Genomic DNA, 20,781 nt, shown 5'->3' with positions numbered 1-20,781 from the left:
GGTCTTGGTTCGGCATGGTATCGCTGCATGTGTTGCGCTGCAGATCAAAATGCCAATTTGTACATGAATGTACAGCTATAAGAATTCACTAAAGACAAAGAGCATGGCTTCTCCAAACTGACCTACAAGATCCGGTGTGGGTATCCTGTACCGGTTGGCCTGCATTGCCGTTCTACACAGCACACAGAGCAACTGGCGCTTCACTTGCCCATTGGCCAGCGGATTGCCGGTATCCTGCACTCCCTTGTCGAATATTACGCGTAGAAACTGCAGATTCTTGCCATAACAATACCGGCTTTGCCTGAGATGCTGCTGGTAACCACCTTCGGAAATTATTGTCATTGGCTCTATTGGTAAGGCTTCTAGGCAGAATGCGCAGTAAAACTCGTAGCCACAATGCTGCGACCAGTCGGAGAGCGGGCCAGACACGATCCGGGTGGCGGAGGGCACGGTGTAACCGGCAGTGGGATTCGTGGCAGCAGTGTCGGGTGTCACGGTCTGCGGCTGAGGAATAACCGAGATGTGTCCGGGAAGCACTGAATTCTGCGAATGGAGGAGCCCGTCTTGGTATTGACCGTTGTGCAACGATGGACTAGGGGTAAATGCCGGGTTTGTAGCAGTGTTCACGGAAAAAACGGTTTGTCCACCGGTGTGCTGCACTTGGAGCGGACTTCGCACAGGTGTCTGTTGCTGTACGGATTGCTTAGGACTTTGGTACGGCGCGCTTGAAGAACAGTTACCACGAGGATGCTGATGGATATACACGAAGCCATTCGCCCGTGTTTTGGGAGTCAATGCAGTTGCCACCGAAAAAGATGGGTCGGGAGTGTAGGCTTTATGAAGCAAGGTTGAAGACATTTGCTTGGTGGAGTGCTGCAACGTAAAAGCGTTCTCTGACCTTCAACGCTAACAGTTAGTATATATAAACAAGTAGCACTATTTGTCAATATAACTGCGAAAAGGAATTTATCTGATGTAGCCAAAAATATTCGTGGAGCTGATGTGGCGAAATTTTTACACTAAACTACTGGCTAGAAAAAGCAGCCTTTTATAGCTGGAATGTTCTATCGGAAAACAAGAAATTGCCGTTGGCTGATGGCGTTATCGCGATTACGACATATTTTCAAGAAGCATTGGTGTCACACTATTGGTCAATTCGGTGAAACCCAGATTAAGTTCCGTCCTGAATCCTGTGCATACACAATAACTATTGTTTTCCTGTTTAGTCGGAATGTACAACCGAAATGATTTCGGGGTAAATGTAATTACGATTTTAACAAAAGGGCGCCAGGGTTTTATTAAGGCAGGACGCATTCAGTCATGTATTTGGTCAGTCTCAATTACGTCGTCAAACTAGATCCGGGTCACTGAGACAGAGCACTGACTGGCGAATACAATAGGTCTGGTCATGGCTTACGACATAGCCTCTCGAAGGCGACAGTTTCGGCTTGGCGCCGACGGCTCAACGACACTCTGTCGGCTAACGCTGCGCCACCGTCGTATCTGTATTCTATACGTCGCTTAAGTGCCCCCTATGATGTGTGAATGGGAGATTGTCGTCGTTTAAAATTCCACAGACCGATTTTCTTTCGGTTTTTCTTCATTCGGCTAAACGGGGTATACCCTTTACAAAGCACTTAAAAAGCTTTCAAAGCTTACAAAGCTTTCAAAAAAAGCCTGACTCAACTGCGTCGTAAAGAAATCAGTGACGAAACCGCTTTACAGTTATCCACGCCACCGAAGCCACTGCACTACGTCAAAAATATGCATTCCCACGCATGTGCGGCTGCACTACTCATTGTCAGCTCAAATTTGTTTGTATTAATTTAAATTTGCGTTTTCCCTTCTTTAAAACTGATCTTCGTAAGCGACTTGAAGTTTTATGACAATGTAACATGACAATATGCATATGTATGGTTTTCACGGCGATGGCGCAGTCGCATATAAGTGGCAGTGACTGCATCTTCTTCGGCGTTTTTAAGGCTTTTATCACCATAGCTTTTCACGTCTCTTCTAACCGGCAAACACCCACGTCAAGACGGGGTCAACACTCAGCAGTATCCTGCTGTGGGCGCCGGATTACAACCACGATGATCAAGGAGGCTCACACACTTCCTGCTGCCAACGGCTACACGCGGTATTTTGATGGAGGCGTAAGATGTGACTGCGCGGGAAGTGCCTTGCGTGGATAAGGTGCCAGTGTCGATTTCTGCTACCGCCGCTTTGGCTGCAGTGCAAGCAGAAGAAATTGTAATTATACATGGAAGGCTAACAAGCTCGATAATGGCCTCCGTAAAAGAACTAGGAAACGGAATGCACAGAGCAAAAGTTTCATTAACGCCGATCCCCGGATATTCAAAACGTAAACGTGACATCCTTTCTCGGGACAAGGGAACAGCAGAGAAAAAATCAGTAAAACTTTGCTGTTAAAGAAAATCATTGTACTTTTTTGTGTAAACAGTCGTTTAACCTTTAATAAGTGTCATGAAACGAGTACAAACTATGTACCAAAACGAAGCAGCATTTATAACAGAAACACTTCCTCTATGCTATCTTGATCGGGGATCGTACCCATTACACAAATCGTTTCATCGTTTGTGTAAACTAATCCTTTCACTAATATGGAATTAAAAATCGTTGTTTTCTGGTATTCCTTTATCATGTCCGTCTAAAACGATTGCCTTGAATGAATCGATGATGTCATCTACAGTATATTCAAGTGACTGATAGGTCTGTTACAAGTGCCACTGTATTTAATTACCCCACAGACAATTGCAAGACGTGGTAGATTGTCAGCTAGTATCTAATAAATAATTGTGACGAACGTTCCTTATTTGGCAACCTTACCAGCGATTTTACAATAAGTTTGTACAGCTGTTTTAGAGTAATGCATAATCGCGGAAAGCTGCTGCTTATTATTTTACAAGAAACAGCTGCGGCTTCGCCTCCGCGTTTCTTGTGATCCACGTCCGCTTTAATAAATAATTCCAATTTTTTGTTAGTAAACAATTCACCAACTGCCTTAGCACTTTTTGTAAAACTTCTTGGGCAAGGAGTCTAGCTCGGTCCCCCACTCATCTAGCAATTTTGTTCACTGGACAGTGGTGGTAGTTCGGTCACTCATGCATCTAGCAATTTTGTTTACCCAGTGATTTATTGCTGGGTCAGCACTCACCCAAGCGATTTTGTTTTGATCACTGGACAGTGGTGGTAGCTGGGTCACTCACTCTCCTAGCAGTTTTGTTCACTGGATTTTGTTCCCTTCGAAACCTGGGCTAATTCAAACATGGTTCTGGAAATCAGATTTTCCTTTTTAGGCATTTGAACATTGTAATTCAATTTGCAGCAGTCCCGCTATCAAAATTCAGCATGATTGCAAAGAAAATAATTACAAATTTATTACAGTACATAGTTCTTACTTTAATAAATGTTCTAAGCAACTGGCACTGCTATTATTCTCAAGGTCACCTTGAAAGCTTTACTGGAGCCAGTTTTGCCGGGAACCGGCATCGGTGGGAGGGGTTTAAATAAATTTTTTTAAAAAATAAAATGCATGTGACACAGTTTCTGAACAAGCTGAATCTAACGGCGTTTACAGTTTTTTTTATTGTGTTCTGGTTTTTCGTATCTCGATGTCTCAGCTTTTTTTGTAGTTATATTATAGATCTTGTTCCTTGATAGTTGTGCACGTAATTTCATTATAATGGACGACACGTGTAAAGTGTACGGATACTAACGCTATAAACCGCATGTTGATTTACTTTAGTCTGCAAGTAATAAAATTAAATAAGTACATAATTAAACTGTACAAAGCACATGCAGCTTACACAGGGTGACAGGCTACACGTAATTTAACGTCGTGCTCCGATTTCCTGTAGGATTAAAATGAGTAAACTTACCCTAATTTTCGGTTTCCTCGCTTTCTTTCTCTTAGTCTGGGTTTCCGGAATTTGGTCATCGGAATTCTGACGCCATTTTCCATCTGGTTCGACACTTTTTCCAAAGCCGCAATCTGCAAGAGATGGCGGCTGCGGCGCGGGATCCATCTCCCTAATGTGCTGTCCGAGCGGATGCAACATCAGTCGTCACACTCACTAGCTTGATAATTGTTCAAAAATTCACAGTAGAATTACGCTGTTATCTAATCTGGGCCAAAAATCACCGGCAATGTCAGCGGAACAATCGATTTACCTGTGACAACGCACGGGCACTTAACGATTCTGCTTGTTCTGGAAAGGGGCTTGTTCTGGAAAGGGCTAAATTGCCACCACAATTTCCCGCAGCGCCGACTCGGTTATTACCGAAGGCCGTTGATCGAGGAAATGCATGCTGTGCACACTATGATGTCATTGTGTAACCCCGTACGTGGCATGGCCGGCGGTTCTATTCATTGAAAACATTCCTGCGCCTTATACGTGTAATTTGCTCGGTTCTGTTTCGGCACGCAATTGAAGAAAATGCATGGTTAAAATAGCGGCAGATTGACTTTGTGATACCAATCTGCCGGTTTTGGTACATGTGAATGACTATTTAAGCGGAGCGCTCACAGAAGCCATTCGGTCGGCAAACAGTGGCTATGACTCAAACCTGTTACAGGTTTGCGTTGGAAAATCAGTGCGCTGGAAAACGGTTACCGAACGAGGATACGCATGAGCCTGGAAGGATGTAAATGATTAATCATCGCCCATAACGTGACAGCACCCACGCAGCCACGCTCTAGAGTAGTTCCACGACGGATCAACCTGGAAGCATTAACGTTTAATATCAACGTACTTTATTACTGCACACTAGCAAATCTCTGGCAGATCAAGTGAATACCCAATCAACAGCCAGCACTGGGGCACTGTCATAGGGGCACTGTCGATCTGGAAAAAATGATGGCCGAAATGACAGAACAGTAAGGGAATAGCTACGGTTGTGAGGATGGCGGCATCATGACTCATATAAGTGTCCCAACTGTAAGTCTTCCAGCTTGAGCAGGCTTCCCATAAATTGTAACAAAACGTAACACCTCAATCCCATTACACTTAATGTTCGTCTCACTAGCAAAAATTAGAACCGGGCAACTGGAACTGCTGGAAACCTCGCGTTAACACCCTACATAGTATTTCTTTTGCTAGAGAAAATGTACGAAATACAAATGAATTTTTTAGCTGAGTTCGCAGGTTAATCAACAAACGAGCACAAATATAGGTTCAACTGTTAGGTCGGACCTGGTTGGTCACCTGACTCCCCTCCGACATCTTTTTCGCGCATTAAGCTAACTAAAAGTTCCCCCGATGTAGTTCAGATTACTTCCGCTGCTAATCAGAGGCGGACTGCGATATCTTTCGAGATGCCCAACTGCGACAGTCTTTTCCCTTTATCTCTGCGATATTTTTCCTGAATACCGATTCGGGAGGAGTTCATTAATCATTTGCATCCACAGTATTTTATTATGTGTATTAAAACTAATAGTGTTAATTAATCTTTTAGCGATGTAGCGTTGCTCAGTTGCAAAGGGCAATCACGGCAAGAGTGCATAGCATCATTGCTGAGGATGTCATAACACTTCATTGCAACAGCATTTACATTTCTTCATAACAATTGTAAGCGCTCGTGAATCATCAAGATCAAGGTACTATAATCACACCGCATCACTGCTTTTGTAGATCTGGCATTGTTTTACTCGAGCATTCGAGTTCTATTGTGATATCCGTCTCTATCTGGATGACTCAATCCATAACTTCGCTTTCTCTCGGTAAATTATTCCTGATTACTGGAGGGATCAATGTGGCCGCTACTGCTGTCAATGCCGTTATCACCCTGATTTCCAAAAGTAAGTGCAAGCAGTAGTAACTCTGCATATGTGCAGTAATGTTATTAAACATTTTATTTCCCAAAGGGTGCAAAATGATCGTCAACTTCATTATAGTTACGACCCTAACATATTATTTAATACGAGATAGGCATATGTTTTTTGTTCTTCATTAAACCTTTCACGACCAAAAAGCGGCAAGGAGAGTTTGGCTTTGACAAGAACACGAATCATTATATACTATAGTATTTTCGACTTAAAATGGGCCACATATGTACAGTGTGCCACTATTAAACAGCGTATGCTATGCTGCACGCTTCTGGTCTTTTAAATTTTAGGTCAAGAAATTAATTCGCGGTAGTATAGTGCAAATAATTGGTTACGTTCATAGTTCATTGTGCTCTATGAATCAGTATACTTACTGTATGATTATGCGCATTTGCGAGAAAATGTATGAGTGGGGACAATGATAAGTTTGACGTCTTAAGCACAAAGGTGAAACCTTTAACCTTAGAAATCTTAAACGGCGCTGGCATCCAAAAAAATAAAACAATGAACTACACGAAATACAGGAAACACAGGAATGCATGAAAAGCATGAAACACATGGAACGCATGAAACACGTGAAACACACGAAATACATGAAACACAGGAAACACTGGAAACACTGGAAACGCATGAAACACATGGATCACATGAACACATGAAACGCATGAAGGCAAAGCCCATGAAAAATGAAACATGAAACGCAAAGCATGGAGAAGGAACCTACGAAAACCTAACAAGTAACAAGAACAGAAACATGAGAGATGCAAAACGAGACATTTAAGTGATGAAACACGAAACATGAAACAGGAAGCGCGAAGTTAAAGCCTAAGAAACCAAACAAGAAAGTCAACATGAAACAATGAAGCACTGAATCACAAAGAATCGAAACCTACAAACGAGTAATGAAACACGAAACGTTTCATGTTTCATTGTTTCCTGAATATTACTTCATTTTTCAGTGTTTCATGTTTTACTGTTTCACTAGTCCATATTTACTAGCGCTTAGCGTTTCGTGTTTCATGACCCGTACTCAAGGTAAATGTTTATTAGGCCTGTCCAACTCGGTTTTTGCTATTATAAAAAGCGTTGTCCCAATTTGCGTATTCTATGGCATTTGCATCTTCTGTTAACGAGATAGGAAATCCGTTCTTCATATTTAAAATGTGTTGGTATGGACAATTCTATTCGACTGCCAAGACAGGTTATTGCGACTTGCGAGTATCCATTACCAAGCAGATGTAAGAGGAGAATCCTCTTTCCACACAGCAGCCGCCCATCCGCCGCCTACCTGGTTGGTTCAAGCTCAAGCACAAATATCTTGATCTTCGCCAACAGCGGCGATGGCACAGCGGCTGTGCTACGTGGATCTCACTCGGTAGCCAGCGGTTCGATTCCGCTCCATCGCTATTTTCCGGAATTTCCTCAACAGACAGGATCTTCATCTGACCGCCCTCCCTCGCTGAGATCACCACGGACAGCCGACTTATGGCTGCCTCTGTTATATGGTAGCAGATCAAGCAGCGTTGGCTCGGACGGTACCAGACTGCCTACTGCAGAAGCGCAGTATGGCCCCGCCCCACCGCGTGGAGTGCGGATCCTCCGAATCCTGGGATGTTTCGCCCGAGGACGTAGCGAAGCCTGCAACAGGGGTGTAAGAGGAGAATCTCTTTACACAGCAACCGCCATCCGCCGCCTACCTGGTTGTCAAGCTAAGCACAAATATCTTGATCTTCGCCAACAGCGGCGATGGCACAGTGGCTGTGCTACGTGGATCTCACTGGTAGCCAGCGGTTCGATTCCGCTCCATCGCCATTTTTCGGAATTTCCTCAACAGACAGGATCTTCATCTGACCGCCTTCCCTCGCTGAGATCATCACGGACAGCCGACTTATGGCTGCCTCTGTTATAAGTCCGCTGTTGGCGAAGATCAAGATATTTGTGCTTGAGCTTGAGCCAACCAGGTAGGCGGCGGATGGGCGGCTGCTGTGTGTAAAGAGGATTCTCCTCTTACACCCCTGTTGCAGGCTTCGCTACGTCCTCGGAGCGAAACATCCCAGGATTCGGAGGATCCGCACTCCACGCGGTGGGAAGGCGGGGCCATACTGCGCTTCTGCAGTAGGCAGTCTGGTACCGTCCGAGCCAACGCTGCTTTGATCTGCTACCATATAACAGAGGCAGCCATAAGTCGGCTGTCCGTGATGATCTCAGCGAGGGAGGGCGGTCAGATGAAGATCCTGTCTGTTGAGGAAATTCCGAAAAATGGCGATGGAGCGGAATCGAACCGCTGGCTACCGAGTGAGATCCACGTAGCACAGCCACTGTGCCATCGCCGCTGTTGGCGAAGATCAAGATATTTGTGCTTGAGCTTGAGCCAACCAGGTAGGCGGCGGATGGGCGGCTGCTGTGTGTAAAGAGGATTCTCCTCTTACACAGAGGTGCAATGTTTTTTAAAAGCTCATCCATGTAATAAATCTATTGTACGTTGCAGGTTAAGGTGCTGCGCTTCTTTGTTCTGGTGCACCCAAAGCGTAGCACGCCCATCTCTACTGACCCGATTCACAAATGCAGGAATTTAAATACTGCACTGCAATTTTCGGAACAAATGCTTTCCTCGAAGGAGACTGAGTAATGGGTTAGCATTCGTATCTACAGCGCACGCGTATAGCGCGCTTTCGAATTTCAACATGACCCTTTTTTATTGTTGTAACCACATCAACTATACAGAAAATTTCGGAGAAAGTGTTTACCAAGGAAAAATAATGCTTATCCAGTTATCCGGGTCAGAGAGCAATAAAAACGTTTTATTTAAAAGTGTTTCAAAGAAATCTGGGTTGGGGAACAATTCTTTCTACAAAAGAAAATTCAAGCGCAATGTACTTCAATAGAAACTGGCTACGGCTCAGAGAACAATTCTTTTTCCCAAATGGTCTAGCACTGGCTCGGTCTAGGGTGAATTAAACGATACAAACAGCTTGTCAAACTATCAGCGTCTAGAAAAAATAAAGTTAGCAACAATAAAGTCAGTCAGTCCCAGCAAAGCGTCCAAGTTGAGGCCACCAGATGATGGGCGTGAGAGACAGTTGTTGTAGTCGCATCAATAAGCATGCAAACCGGATTGGCCTTCTTCGTGAACGGCCACGCAGCCGTACGTATTACGGAGTAGTGACAGGCGGTTGGTCCGGTGATCTGGGTCCGGCATGGTAGCGCTGCATGTGTTGCGCTGCAATTCAAAATGCCAGGTTGAAATTGCAATATCCTATTATGTGAAAGGCTTTGCAAACTGACCTATAAGATCCAGTGACCTGGCCAGTCTGTACCGGCTGGTCTGCTTTGCTGCTCTACACAGCAAACAGACTAATTGACGCTTCACCTGGCCATTCCCCATCGGGTCGCCGGCATCCACCTCTCCCTTATCAAACCTGGCGCGCAGAAACTGCAGATTCTTGCCGTAGCAGTACCGGTTCTGCTTGAGATGCTTCTGGACATCCGCTTCGGAGATCCTGGCGGCACACCGTGTTTCCAAAGTCTCCAGGCAGAATTCGCAGTACAAATCGTAGCCACAATAGCGTGGCCAGTCAGAGAGCGCGTCGGACACGGTTGGCATTCCAGCGGTCACGATGGATTTGGCAATGGCACTGGCGGTCTGAATGTGCGATGCCACGGGCTGCGGTTGGCGGATTGCGGAAAGTTGTGCTATATGCGCAGAATTATGCGGCAGCACAGTCGGACCGGTGTTCAACGCTGTACTGTGGTTGAATGCCGGGTTCGCAGAAGGATTCACGGAAAAACCGATTTGTCCACCGGTATGTTGCACATGCAAAGGATGGTTTATATTCGCCTGTGGCGGTAAGGGCTGCTGAGGAATTTGGTAAGGCGCGCAGGAAGAGCAGTGGAATTGAGGATGCTGTTGGGTATACACGAAGCCGTTCCACCGTGTGTTCGGAGTTATTGCATTTGTCACGTTTGCGCCGGAGTGGTGCAACATGGTTTGATTCATTTGCATAATGGAGCGCTGTAACAGTGAAACCGTTTTGTGACCTTTAATGGAAAAATACAGTTTGCTTCAACATGCAAGTAGCACTACTTTACGAAATGATTACGAAAAGGAATTCGCTAGCCCAAAAGCATTTGCTAAGCTGATGTGGCAAAATTGGTACATTAAACTATTGTCTAGGAGCAGCAGGTTTATATAGCTGAATCTTTTACCGAAAATAACGGGAATTTGCTGTTGACAGGTCGCGTAATTGCGATTGCGACACATTTCCAAGAAATTATCGGGGTCACGCTATTGTTGAATTCGGTGTAACCCAGACATAATCCGGTCATAAATCCTGTACATGCACTATAGTTATTGTTTTCCTTGGTCTCGTACCCGGAATGTACAACTGAATGACTGCGGGGAAAACGATCTTAACAAAGAGCGTCAGCGTCTTTTTAGAACACAGCGTATTCACTAAATTACTCGGTCAGTCTCAAAAAATGCATCCGGGTCAGTGAGACGGACAATTGACTGGCGAAGACAATAGGCTCGGTCATGGCTTGCGACATGGTGTAGCGACGGCAATAGCTTCGGCTTGGCGCCAACGACACACCACTTGTGACTCGGGTACCACTGCTCCGACCGTTACGGCTCGACCGAACGACGTCGACAGTGCGACTGCTTAGAAGCTGAGAATGGGAGTTAATATGAGAGATCACACTAACCGTCAAGATTTTTCTTAACATTTTCTGTTCCTGCTTTTTATGATAAAATTAAATTGTCTTTTATCTCTCCTTCCCCTCTATTCATTTTCCCCTATAAGGGGCATTATTTAGAAACCCAAGAAAAAGGTTTTCTTAAAACACTAGACGGATAAGCAAAACGTATTTTGACTTCGAGACAGGTCAACAACGTGTCCGCTCGATTTAGCGGCGGTCGACGCAATAGCGGATCATGGGCGCCAACTTTAGTAAAAGAACTACAGGTGGTAAACAGCTCTTATCGATACAGAATGTTTCATAACCCAGGCTGCATCACCCCGCATTAAAGCATCACTGATTCTATGCTTCAGGAACAGGGTGCACCGTTTTTCTTGTGTTGACTTGCATTTGTATTGATAATAAAACTATTTAAATCGCGGTGTCGGCGCGGGATCCATGTCGCTAAGGCGCTCTCCGAGCGAAATGTGAATCGTCCCAATCTCGAACTCGATAATTGTTTCAAAAATTCAAAGCTAAATTACGCTGGTGTCTTATCTAAGCAACATAGCGCCGGCGATGACAGCAGCAGTTAACGATTAGCCACATAACGATTCTGGTCGTTAGAAAGGACTGCGAGCGTCAACAATTTCCGCCATATTCCGCAGCGCCGGCTCCGTTGAAATGTAACGGCTACCCATTAAGATATCATTTTGTAATCCGAAAAGTTTTCGCCCCGGCGGTTCTATTCATTCGAAACATTCACGCGCCTTTTAGAAGCGAGATTATATGTGTAATTTGCTCGTTCATATTCCAGCACCCAATTGAAGTTAATGCATGGTTGAAATAGCGGCAGATATACTGTTTGTGATGTCCCTGCAGAGTAATCTGCCGCTTTCTGTAGTCTGCACGAGCGATCGCTGAACCACGTAAATTATTATTTACAATGCGGAGCGTTCACGGAAACGATTGGGGCTATGATTCAGGCTACAAACGTTTTGTGTTAGAAAATCGGTGGAGCAGGCTAAACCATTACCGAAACGACGGAACCTATGCTCTATAAAGCGCAAACCTACATAAATAACCGCCCATAACGTGACAGCAGCCACGCTATGGAGTAGGTTTACAGCGGATCAACCTGAAAGTATTGGCGTTTATTATGGAAGTGTCCATGACATAACAAGTTCAGCTGTTAACTGTGTAACGAACTAACTAAAAGGGTCACAAATCTAGTGAAAAACACTTTCGCTGTTAACCCTCCAGCGGGAGGTACCCGAAGGAGTGCGAGTTTCCTTATGAAAATCGGGATTTCCCGATGAAAAAATTCAATTAAGAAAGGGAATTTTTTATGAGATGGTGCTGACCATAGGTCAGCCGTGGTGACCATGTTGTCGCCTGACGCCAATGCCCATGGACAGTCTACAGCATATAAACGTTTAATTCTGTAATAACTAGTCGAAAAATAATTACACAAAAGCAACAACTTCATTAAATAGCCCAAAAAAAGTACTTTAAAACAGAAGTATAGAAGTGGTCAACAAGTTGACCACTGGTCAACAAGTTAACCACTGGTCAACAATAAATTAAAAATGACCAAAAGTCATTTTCATGCATTTTGACCATTACTACTGTACTGATAAAATATAGATTATTACAGTCATATGGTGCTGGACGAAGCGCTCTTTACAAAGTTTAACATAACACTTGCGTCATTTCGGGCACGCCAACCCGCCTTTATGTTTGCTTGTATTGCCTGGGGTTCTATGTTTCCTGGATTTGACCAGTGGCTACAAATGCCATTATCGATTATCGGAAAAGCGGCGGGGGTAGTCCAGCTGCACTGGTGATAGTTGCTGATTCAGATATTAGTGGTCACTATCACCTTTTGAAATGCACTAGCGGTAGGAAAGTAACCCGGAAGTAATGTGCACATCGCCAATGTGCACAGTACAGTGTGCAACATTCTAGTTTGCAATCGCCCGAGTCAAGTCAAAGTTCCCATGTTTTTTTAAAGCTACCCAGCCCCACTTGCTTGGTTTATCCAAGAGACGCATCGCAAACGTAGGTGGAAACGCGTCAGAGCGTAGTGTTGCGCTTCCATTTTACATTGTCATACACACTGTTTCCTCGAACGTGTTGCTGTCTGAACTCTGAAGGCTGACAACCTTCGAGACAATTTTACTATTTTGACGACCGCCCGGGGAGTTGATCCGCAGAAGCGCTTTTTGCCAGCTGCCGATAACCGGAACGGTGTGGCGCATGTTTGCTCACAAACCGACAGCAACTTTCCGGATACGTTATAAAAGCTGATGTCGAAATTGCACCCGCCCGTGGATTCAAGACCCTTCATGGGCAATGGTGTCAGCCGACGACACACGTTTTTCACGGACTGTGGTTCAACCTACAGTGTCCGTGTTAACCGTTTTCAGATAGAGCGTTCTCAGGTGTACCTTGTGGATTTATCTCCGGTTTAATTATTCATTCGCTAATTAATTAATTAGCAAGACCTACGACAGCTAGAAAAGTCCAAAATTAACGATTTTTGCGGACCTGTCGTTCGTAATTAACTTGAGTCAAAGGCTTCAATTAGGTTTTTACTGCTGCTTCGAAGTCCCTTTTTGCTTTTTGTGCTATGGGATACCGATTAACTGTTTCGGATCACTGGGAAAAAAATCCCAAACACCTTGTCGTCGCCTGACGCCAATGCCCGTCAACGGGTTAACCAGAGGCGGATAATGTTTTATACGGCGAGGCGGATGGTATTAAATTTTTCTAGACGGCAATCTGCCGTAATTTTTTCTCATGTGTCCGATATTTTTTCTGAATACTGTGACAGCAGGCGAACAAAGGCTCACGATAGTGAGGAAAGGCTTTATTGTGGATAGCAATAAAGTACAGAGAACCAAAACACAAAGGCTCGATGTGAGCGGTGTCGTGAAAGTACAGTGAATGATCAGCTAGTGAATAAGAATGAACGGCATATCGAGCCGTAACATGGGAAAATGCCTAATGCGGCACTGGGCAGATCCAACACGAGCGAACGAACGCTGATTGGCCGAGATGTAAAGCCGGGGCGTGGCTCCGCCTACGTCGAGGCCGATGATTGACCGAGACGTAAGGCTGGGCGGAAAGCTGCCTGAGTCGAGGTCGATCTGGCGTTCGACGGCGAGTGCGACTCGGTGTAAGTCAGCACACCGGAAGCGGGACTGTCGCTGGCTGCCTACTCGTAGGTTGCCATGGCGACTGGCCCAACAGTACATAATTTTGGCTACCGATCACTTCGGCCGTTTTCATTTCGGCCGCGTTCATTTCGGCCAAAGTTTTTCGGCCGCCATTCACTTCGGCCGCCAATCACTTCGGCCGTCACTCAGTTCGGCCGCCGATCACTTCGGCCACAATACATTTCGGCCGTAGCCAATTTTGGATAGATTTAAGAGAAAACGTTACTTTCGATATAAAATTTGTCGGAAACTTAAATCCTAAAAAGGGTTAAAAAATGGCCTTGCATTAAAAATTTGCCATCCCATCGTGCAACTTTTAAAAATTAAACAAAATTGAGAAATCTTTATCGCCAGCATTAATACACAACCCAATATTGCAGACACAAGGCGAAACCTTCCAAAAAATATTAAAACGACAAATGATCCGCATTACCTTAAGGGGATCGCTATGAGATGAATTTCATATAAATGTGTTATCAATATTAACATCAGGTTGTAGGAAATTTTTCGGGCTTTCAAATAGTATGTCTCGATGGGTTATATTGTACTGCGATCATAAGTTATTAATAAAAAAACTAGAGCGGGTCAGCAGAGGCGAAGTAAATGCAGTGATGTTATCGGCTAGCCATGGCCAGCCGCATGGCACATAGACCTGGACAGCTCAAAGCTGTCCTGTGGCCGGAGCTAAGCTCATTCTTCCCTCTCAAGCTATGCTCTGTCTGATCTCTATCTTGCAAAACGCGGGCATGGGTAGCCGGCTCTGGCACACATTGCTGCCGGCCAGTCAGCAAGCCTTTCATTCAGCTGCTGTTTTCCATAAACTTGTTAAATGGCTTTAAAAATCGATAACTCCATTGTGAAACCTGCTATATTTTCAAAGTCGGTATCAGACGGTGTGCTATTTTCTAGAAAGCTTATATACCGAGACACTGTCATAGTCCAATAAAGCATGTTTGAATAAACTTTAAAAAAACACTTTTCAACAAGTGTTTTTCTCGATTTTTTTGTAAACTAGCACATTTTTTATTAGCATGTTGAAGAATATAAGCTTTCTAGGCTAAAACACATCCAGTGATGTGTATCACATCTAATCTGGGAAAACTTTCTCATTCGACTGTTGAATTCAAAGTTTTTCCTTTGTTTCTTGAATAGCTCTGTCTAGAGAGAGCGCAGACAAGATCGCAGCATACCATTGTGTAGCCAAACCCTTTGCGCATGCAGTCAGAACAATGGCAACAATGATCTTTCAGTTGTTTTTAACCTATTCATGTTTTCCCAGACCCACTTTCATCTCATAGGGATCCCCTTAAGAAGACGGAGAAAACATGGACGAATGCCTGAAGGCAACCGTCACGAGGGCGAAGGCTAAGAAACCCAAGAAAACCCACACAAACAAATCCAAGAAACCTAAGAAAAAATAGGAATGACCTACGAAACCTAGATACAGAATAAAAAATAACTCAGAAGAAGCCTAAGAAACCTAAGAAACCTAGAAATCTGAGAATACCTAAGAAACCTAAGAATATCTAAAAATATCTAAGAAAACCTAAAATACCTAAAAAAATAACAAACCTGACAAACCTAACAAACCTAAGAATACCTAAGAAACCTAAGAATACCTAAGAATACCTAAGAATACCTAAGAAACCTAAGAAACCTAAGAAACCTAAGAAACCTAAGAAACCTAAGAAACCTAAGAAACCTAAGAAAACCTAAGAAACCTAAGAACCTAACAAACCTAAGAATACCTAAGAAAACCTAAGAAACCTAAGAAACCTAAGAAAACCTAAGAAACCTATGAACCTAAGAAACCTAAGAAACCTAAGAAAACGGCCGAAATGTACCAAAGCCGAAATGAGCGGCGGCCGAAGTGAGTGCCGGCCGAAGTGAGCCTCGGCCGAAATGAATGTTGGCCGAAGTGATCATGTGCGGCCGAAATGTAACGCGGCCGAAGTGAACTGACGCGCATAATTTTTCCGATCACTTTTTCTGTACGGGTGCGGGTCAGTTCAGTTTTTATCTTCCGCTTTGTGTATAAAGTCATATACACTCAGTACTACTAGTACAGTACTATAGCATTACGGTCTATCTGTTTTATTTTCTGGCAGTTGAAACACTCGGGCCCTTTATTTTTTGGCAGTTGAAACACTCGAAGCTGTTTTGGGTATACTTAACACACGTCCTAAGAGCACGACTAACGGTTTTGGATGTTTTTATAATGTTTAAAATTTAATCATTTTAATTAGTGTAAATCTTGCGCTGGCGAAATGTATATTTAGTAATTATTTAGTAATGTCTTAACAGTGAAGTATTTGTTAGTATGCGATGCCAGACCTAACTCGGTACAAAACCACGAAAAGATTGCGTCGAATCTTTGCTGACGATGTCATAACAGTTCACTACTGTAACGGTTGTAGCCTTTACATCTTTCGTAAAATTAATGCGCTCGTGAATAACCAAGTTATAACTTATAATCGCACCGCGTCTGCAAACAAACTGTTGGTCGCATGACATCACGCACAAATAAATTTTCTCTCTTGAAACCAAGCAAGTGCTGGTGTCTCTCTTTAACTCGCATCCAGGACTAAATTTAGGACCACACTGATGTCAGTGATACCAGCAGAACATCGTATCTCTACTCTAATTTCCGACGACTCATAGCCGCAGCGGAGCTAGCGTTCGGGCGTTGCGCTTTTAAAAGCGCAGATATTGTAGAGTGTAGACCGAAAAACGAACTCGTGGTGGTGGTACCAATCGGTTTATCTACACAATGTTGAGTGCCGCTCAATGTCATCTCATATAAGCACGGCGGACCCCGAACAGCAGCACTCTGTGGCTGATCATAAAACGCACGCTTGCACTTGCACAGCTGCTGTAATATCGTAGATTTGCCATTTTTTTCTTTGAGCATTGACTTATATTGTAACATTGAAAGTCTCTACCAGGATGACTGCCTCGAAAGCGCCGCGTTCCTTCGATAAATTTCCGATAGCCAAATTATTCCTGATTATTGGAGGGATCGGCGTGGCCGCTACTGCTGTCAATGCTGTCATCACATTGATTTGTCAACGTAAGTAAACTCTTCATGTGTTATGTCTGTAATAGTCATACCAATAGATTCTTATATCCTTACGTCCTTATTTTTTGGAAATTATCTCCTAAATCAAGATCGATTTTTTCAATAAGTTGATAATTTTATAAAATAGAGCATCGCGCAAACGTTCCTACCTTTATCTTTAAAAAAATCACAAGTTTTGGAGAAGGTCTAAAAAAATTTTTAGGAGCTGTAGTACTTAAAAATTGTTAGTACTTAAAGGTTGTTAGTTTTGGAAATTATCTCCTAATTCGAGATTCCATATGTGAAGCTTTTGATTATTTTATAAAATCCAGCGTCTTCTAAAGCTTCGTACCTGCAGCTTCGAAAAAAAATTTGGTTTCCGGAACGTTTTCAAAAACCCTTTCAAACTTTCGGTACTTAGCTTTTAAAGTTCATAGAAATTTCCAGTAAATTCTAGAAACGTCTCGAATGAGCAAATACAAGTTTCGCAACTAAGCAACCTAAGCTATAGTTATTTAAAATTGTCAATCCCATCAAACTTATTATCTTTTTTTCATTCTTGAAACCTTTAAGATGTTTTTAAATTTGTTTGAATGCCTCAAAATAACTATAAATTTTTCGAAAATCGGCTCAAAAGCTTTTACATTTTAAGAATTTCTAAATATCTCGACTCGGCCCCGCGCAGCGGGGCCGTTACCCCTGATCTTTTGAGCCTCCAAAGTTTCGAAATTTAAAAATATCTAGAAAACTGAGTACCTCAATATCTCACGGTCTAAATTTGTCTAATTTATATGTAATTTCTAAATATCTAAAAACCAGCCCGCGGCCCGTTTACCGTATCCACTCACAGAGCGGCTCTGTAATATTGGCGGTAGCTTGGGTATTCACTAACCTCAAAATCTTATAAATATGTATTTATTTTATTTTTATAAATACTCAAGAGCTTGACTGAATGGCTGAAAATCTTATAATTAGTAGCTAAAGATGCAGCCTCCCAGGTCACCTTGGGCAACCGTTAATTGTTTCTCACAAGTTTCCATTAATCTGCGCTAAAATATCGGCTGAATGGTTTTCGTGGGCATCGTGTAAATAATCCCACTTCATTCATTCAATCACCGTTTAAATATTATCAGTCGTACAAAAAAAATCAAGTTTTTATTTCTTTAGATCGGCAATATAAAGTTACATTAAAAACGTGAAAAAGAACCGTGAAAAATGCAAACAAAAAGAAAAATTGCGGAGGTTTTCGCAGTTTTTATAACACTGGTCGACTTTAACCGGAGAGCTCGAAAACTGTCCGCATTTCTACATGTTAAAATATTTTCGCAGCTGGACTAGCTGGGGTTTCATATTTGAAATATTTCTCAAAATCATTTTTATTGCTGTACGAAGTATATTTTGTATTTTTTTAATTATTCCACACCTCGAACACCACTGGTCGCGCGCGCGCTAGCGCGACCGATACTTGTAATATATTATGTTTCCATTACATTAACCAATGTAAAATAATTATTATTATCTACTCATTACGACAATGATATTTTCCAAAGATACAGTAAACATTATATGTATTTCCCATTGATTCAAAACCAAACTACCAAACAAGCATATATCTTTTCCTTTTTCAACTAAATCGTTGCACGACAGAAAAAACGGCAAGGTGCGTTTGACAAGAACGCGGAATCATTATTATTGTCGTATTTTGACTAACCAGGTTACATTTTCTCGGTGTAACGTCAGAAAAATAATATCATATTTTACAGAAAGATAGTGCTCATATAAGGAACCTTTAAAAATGATTTCAAGTATAGTGATCCCATTGCATTCACCAGAAAAATTCGGTAAATTTTGGTTTGCATTGACATTAATTCTTTAATCATTTCCTGTGTGTGCACTATCTTTCTGAAAAATATAAGGTTTTTCTGAATTTTACGCCCGGAAAATGTGCGCTGGCTAAAATGGGCCACACATACAGTGTGCCATTGACAAATATAAGACGTTTGCAGCCTTGTAAATTTTGATCAGAGCTGGATCTTGAGTGTCAGATATTTGGATAATACAGTATAGATAATTGGTAATATTCCTTGGTTAAAAAGGTCATCCGCGTAATATATCTATGGCACATTGCAGTTCATGGCCCGTCCGCCCTGGCATTCGCCGGAACACCCATCTCTGCGTCCCTGTCTGTCGCTCTGCTCGTCCTCGCTGTTCATTTCCAGTTGAAATTACCTTTTCGCAGCCGGAAATGCTACAATCACATGGATGGTACAGACTTGCTAGTGATACGTTGCCTATTGGCACTGCTTTCCAGCATTGGTCTGCTGCTGGTGCTGCGGACCATCACGATCATGGTCCCACTCGGAAATCAGCGCTCCCTTTTCGAGTCCACCCTGCAAATGACTGCCATCATGACGAAAACCCGGAATGACCTCTTGGGGAACGAAACACGGGCTCATCTGACTTCGGAAGAATATAACCAAATCGAAGCCGCGTGGAATGGTTTCGAAGGGACATTCAACGCATTTCGGGACACCGTGGCAAAAGCGGAGCAATCGTGGGGAGCGTCTATGCGCCCTGTTATTCTGGTTTTCTTTGGATTGATTGGTTTGCTTTTCCTGTTCCAATCCATTGTTGGCGGTGTGCTCTGGACTCGTTGGGCTTCCTTTAGGGAAGAATCCAACAAAATTGCGGCCGATTCGGATGAGGAGAAGGGTAAAACGCTGGATAACCGTCCTTCAACGGAACTAGGTTCTGCTGTTGAAAAGTGCGCCGAATGTTCAGCCGAAACCGGGCCGCCGATCGTTGTGATTCATGCTTACAAGGGAGCACTTGCCCTGTACATGATGTTCATCTTGTACTACTTGATTAATTTTTAGCGTAAGCTGGTGGCACCTTACTTGATTCCAAACGCTTTCAGTGGCTGTATTGTAATTGTACGATAACTATGATCAACTAGCGGGCAGTTTACTTGTTCCACAGACTGTACATGTTCAAATGCCACGTTATGAAGATACTGGTGCACAAAATTAAACAAAGAAAGGTTAAGTTTTGATAATTTTCTTGATATTGTTATAACATTATGTTATATGTTGTTTTATGTTATGCAGTTGTGTTTAGCAAAAGCCGCGTAGGTCTCAATCACGATTATTTTGGTCTTCCCGTTTGTGCTTTTCCGCTTTGCTTCTGCCCTTTGCTGCCCTTCTGCTTTACCTCTGTATGCAGATTGGAAATTATTGTCATAACGGAGACAAAAACGATTGCAATAAAACTTATAATACGTTCAGCTGTTAGCTGCTTAGCAAACTAACTAAAGGTCACAAATATAGTGGAAACACTTTCGATGATAACCAAAGGCGGATTACGGCGGCGGAGTATTCGGCGAAGACGGATATTTTTCGAGACGTCAAGCTGCCGTAGTTTTCTTCCGATGTGTCCTGTACTTTCTCTGATACAGTACAGAATCTTTCTGAATATTTTTTCGGTACAGATGCGGGGACAGCTCAATTTTATCTACTCCTTTGTGCATGAAGTCATAAACTAAAAGCGTTGATTAATGTTGCACAAATTTTCCGCAGCGAAAAAAACCTGGAGCATACGCGTGCAGGGCCTACAGGTATGGATACGTGTAACCATGGCGGTACTAAAGAGATTTATTTAGTACTACCATGGTGTAACATGTAACATACAATGTAGGACTAAATGGTCGCATAGCCCCATACCCAGCATTCTGTACGCAAGCGGTGCAGTGCACTTGTACGAAACGGATATTTTGAACTCAGTCGTACAGTGCACTGCGCTGCATTCGTACTGAATGTGGAGATGTTGGGTATGCGACCATTTTGTCCTAAGCAGTAGAAGGCGCAGATCCAAGTGTGCGCTATTGCACACAATCACGACATAAAGCAATTTCTTCCCGCTAGAGTGCGCTGACATCAGCGCGGCTGATGCAAACTTATTGATTACTGCGTGCTTGCTCCTAA

General features: G+C 43.1%; 1 protein-coding gene across 1 annotated transcript; it reads left to right on the top strand.

Moving 5' to 3' along the window:
* Positions 1 to 16,123: 16,123 nt before the first annotated feature.
* Positions 16,124 to 20,068, top strand: LOC129592768 (uncharacterized). The gene is made up of 2 exons (XM_055488891.1): positions 16,124 to 16,813; positions 18,932 to 20,068. The coding sequence occupies exons 1-2, from the start codon at positions 16,690 to 16,692 to the stop codon at positions 19,675 to 19,677; spliced, it is 870 nt and encodes a 289-aa protein (XP_055344866.1). The 5' UTR covers positions 16,124 to 16,689; the 3' UTR covers positions 19,678 to 20,068.
* Positions 20,069 to 20,781: the final 713 nt, after the last annotated feature.

The sequence above is a fragment of the Paramacrobiotus metropolitanus genome, unplaced genomic scaffold (assembly GCF_019649055.1).
Source record: "Paramacrobiotus metropolitanus isolate TYO unplaced genomic scaffold, Prichtersi_v1.0 Parri_scaffold0000055, whole genome shotgun sequence".
Classification (NCBI taxonomy): Eukaryota; Metazoa; Tardigrada; class Eutardigrada; order Parachela; family Macrobiotidae; genus Paramacrobiotus; species Paramacrobiotus metropolitanus.
Note: the sequence above shows the minus strand (reverse complement) of the source record. Positions and strands in the feature narration are given on the sequence as shown.

Excerpts from the sequence above, each read along its gene's own strand:
- LOC129592768 (XM_055488891.1), top strand. The coding sequence starts at position 16,690 with ATGACTGCCTCGAAAGCGCCGCGTTCCTTCGATAAATTTCCGATAGCC. Across the intron at positions 16,814-18,931 it reads CATCACATTGATTTGTCAAC|TTCATGGCCCGTCCGCCCTG; the intron begins GTAAGTAAACTC and ends GGCACATTGCAG.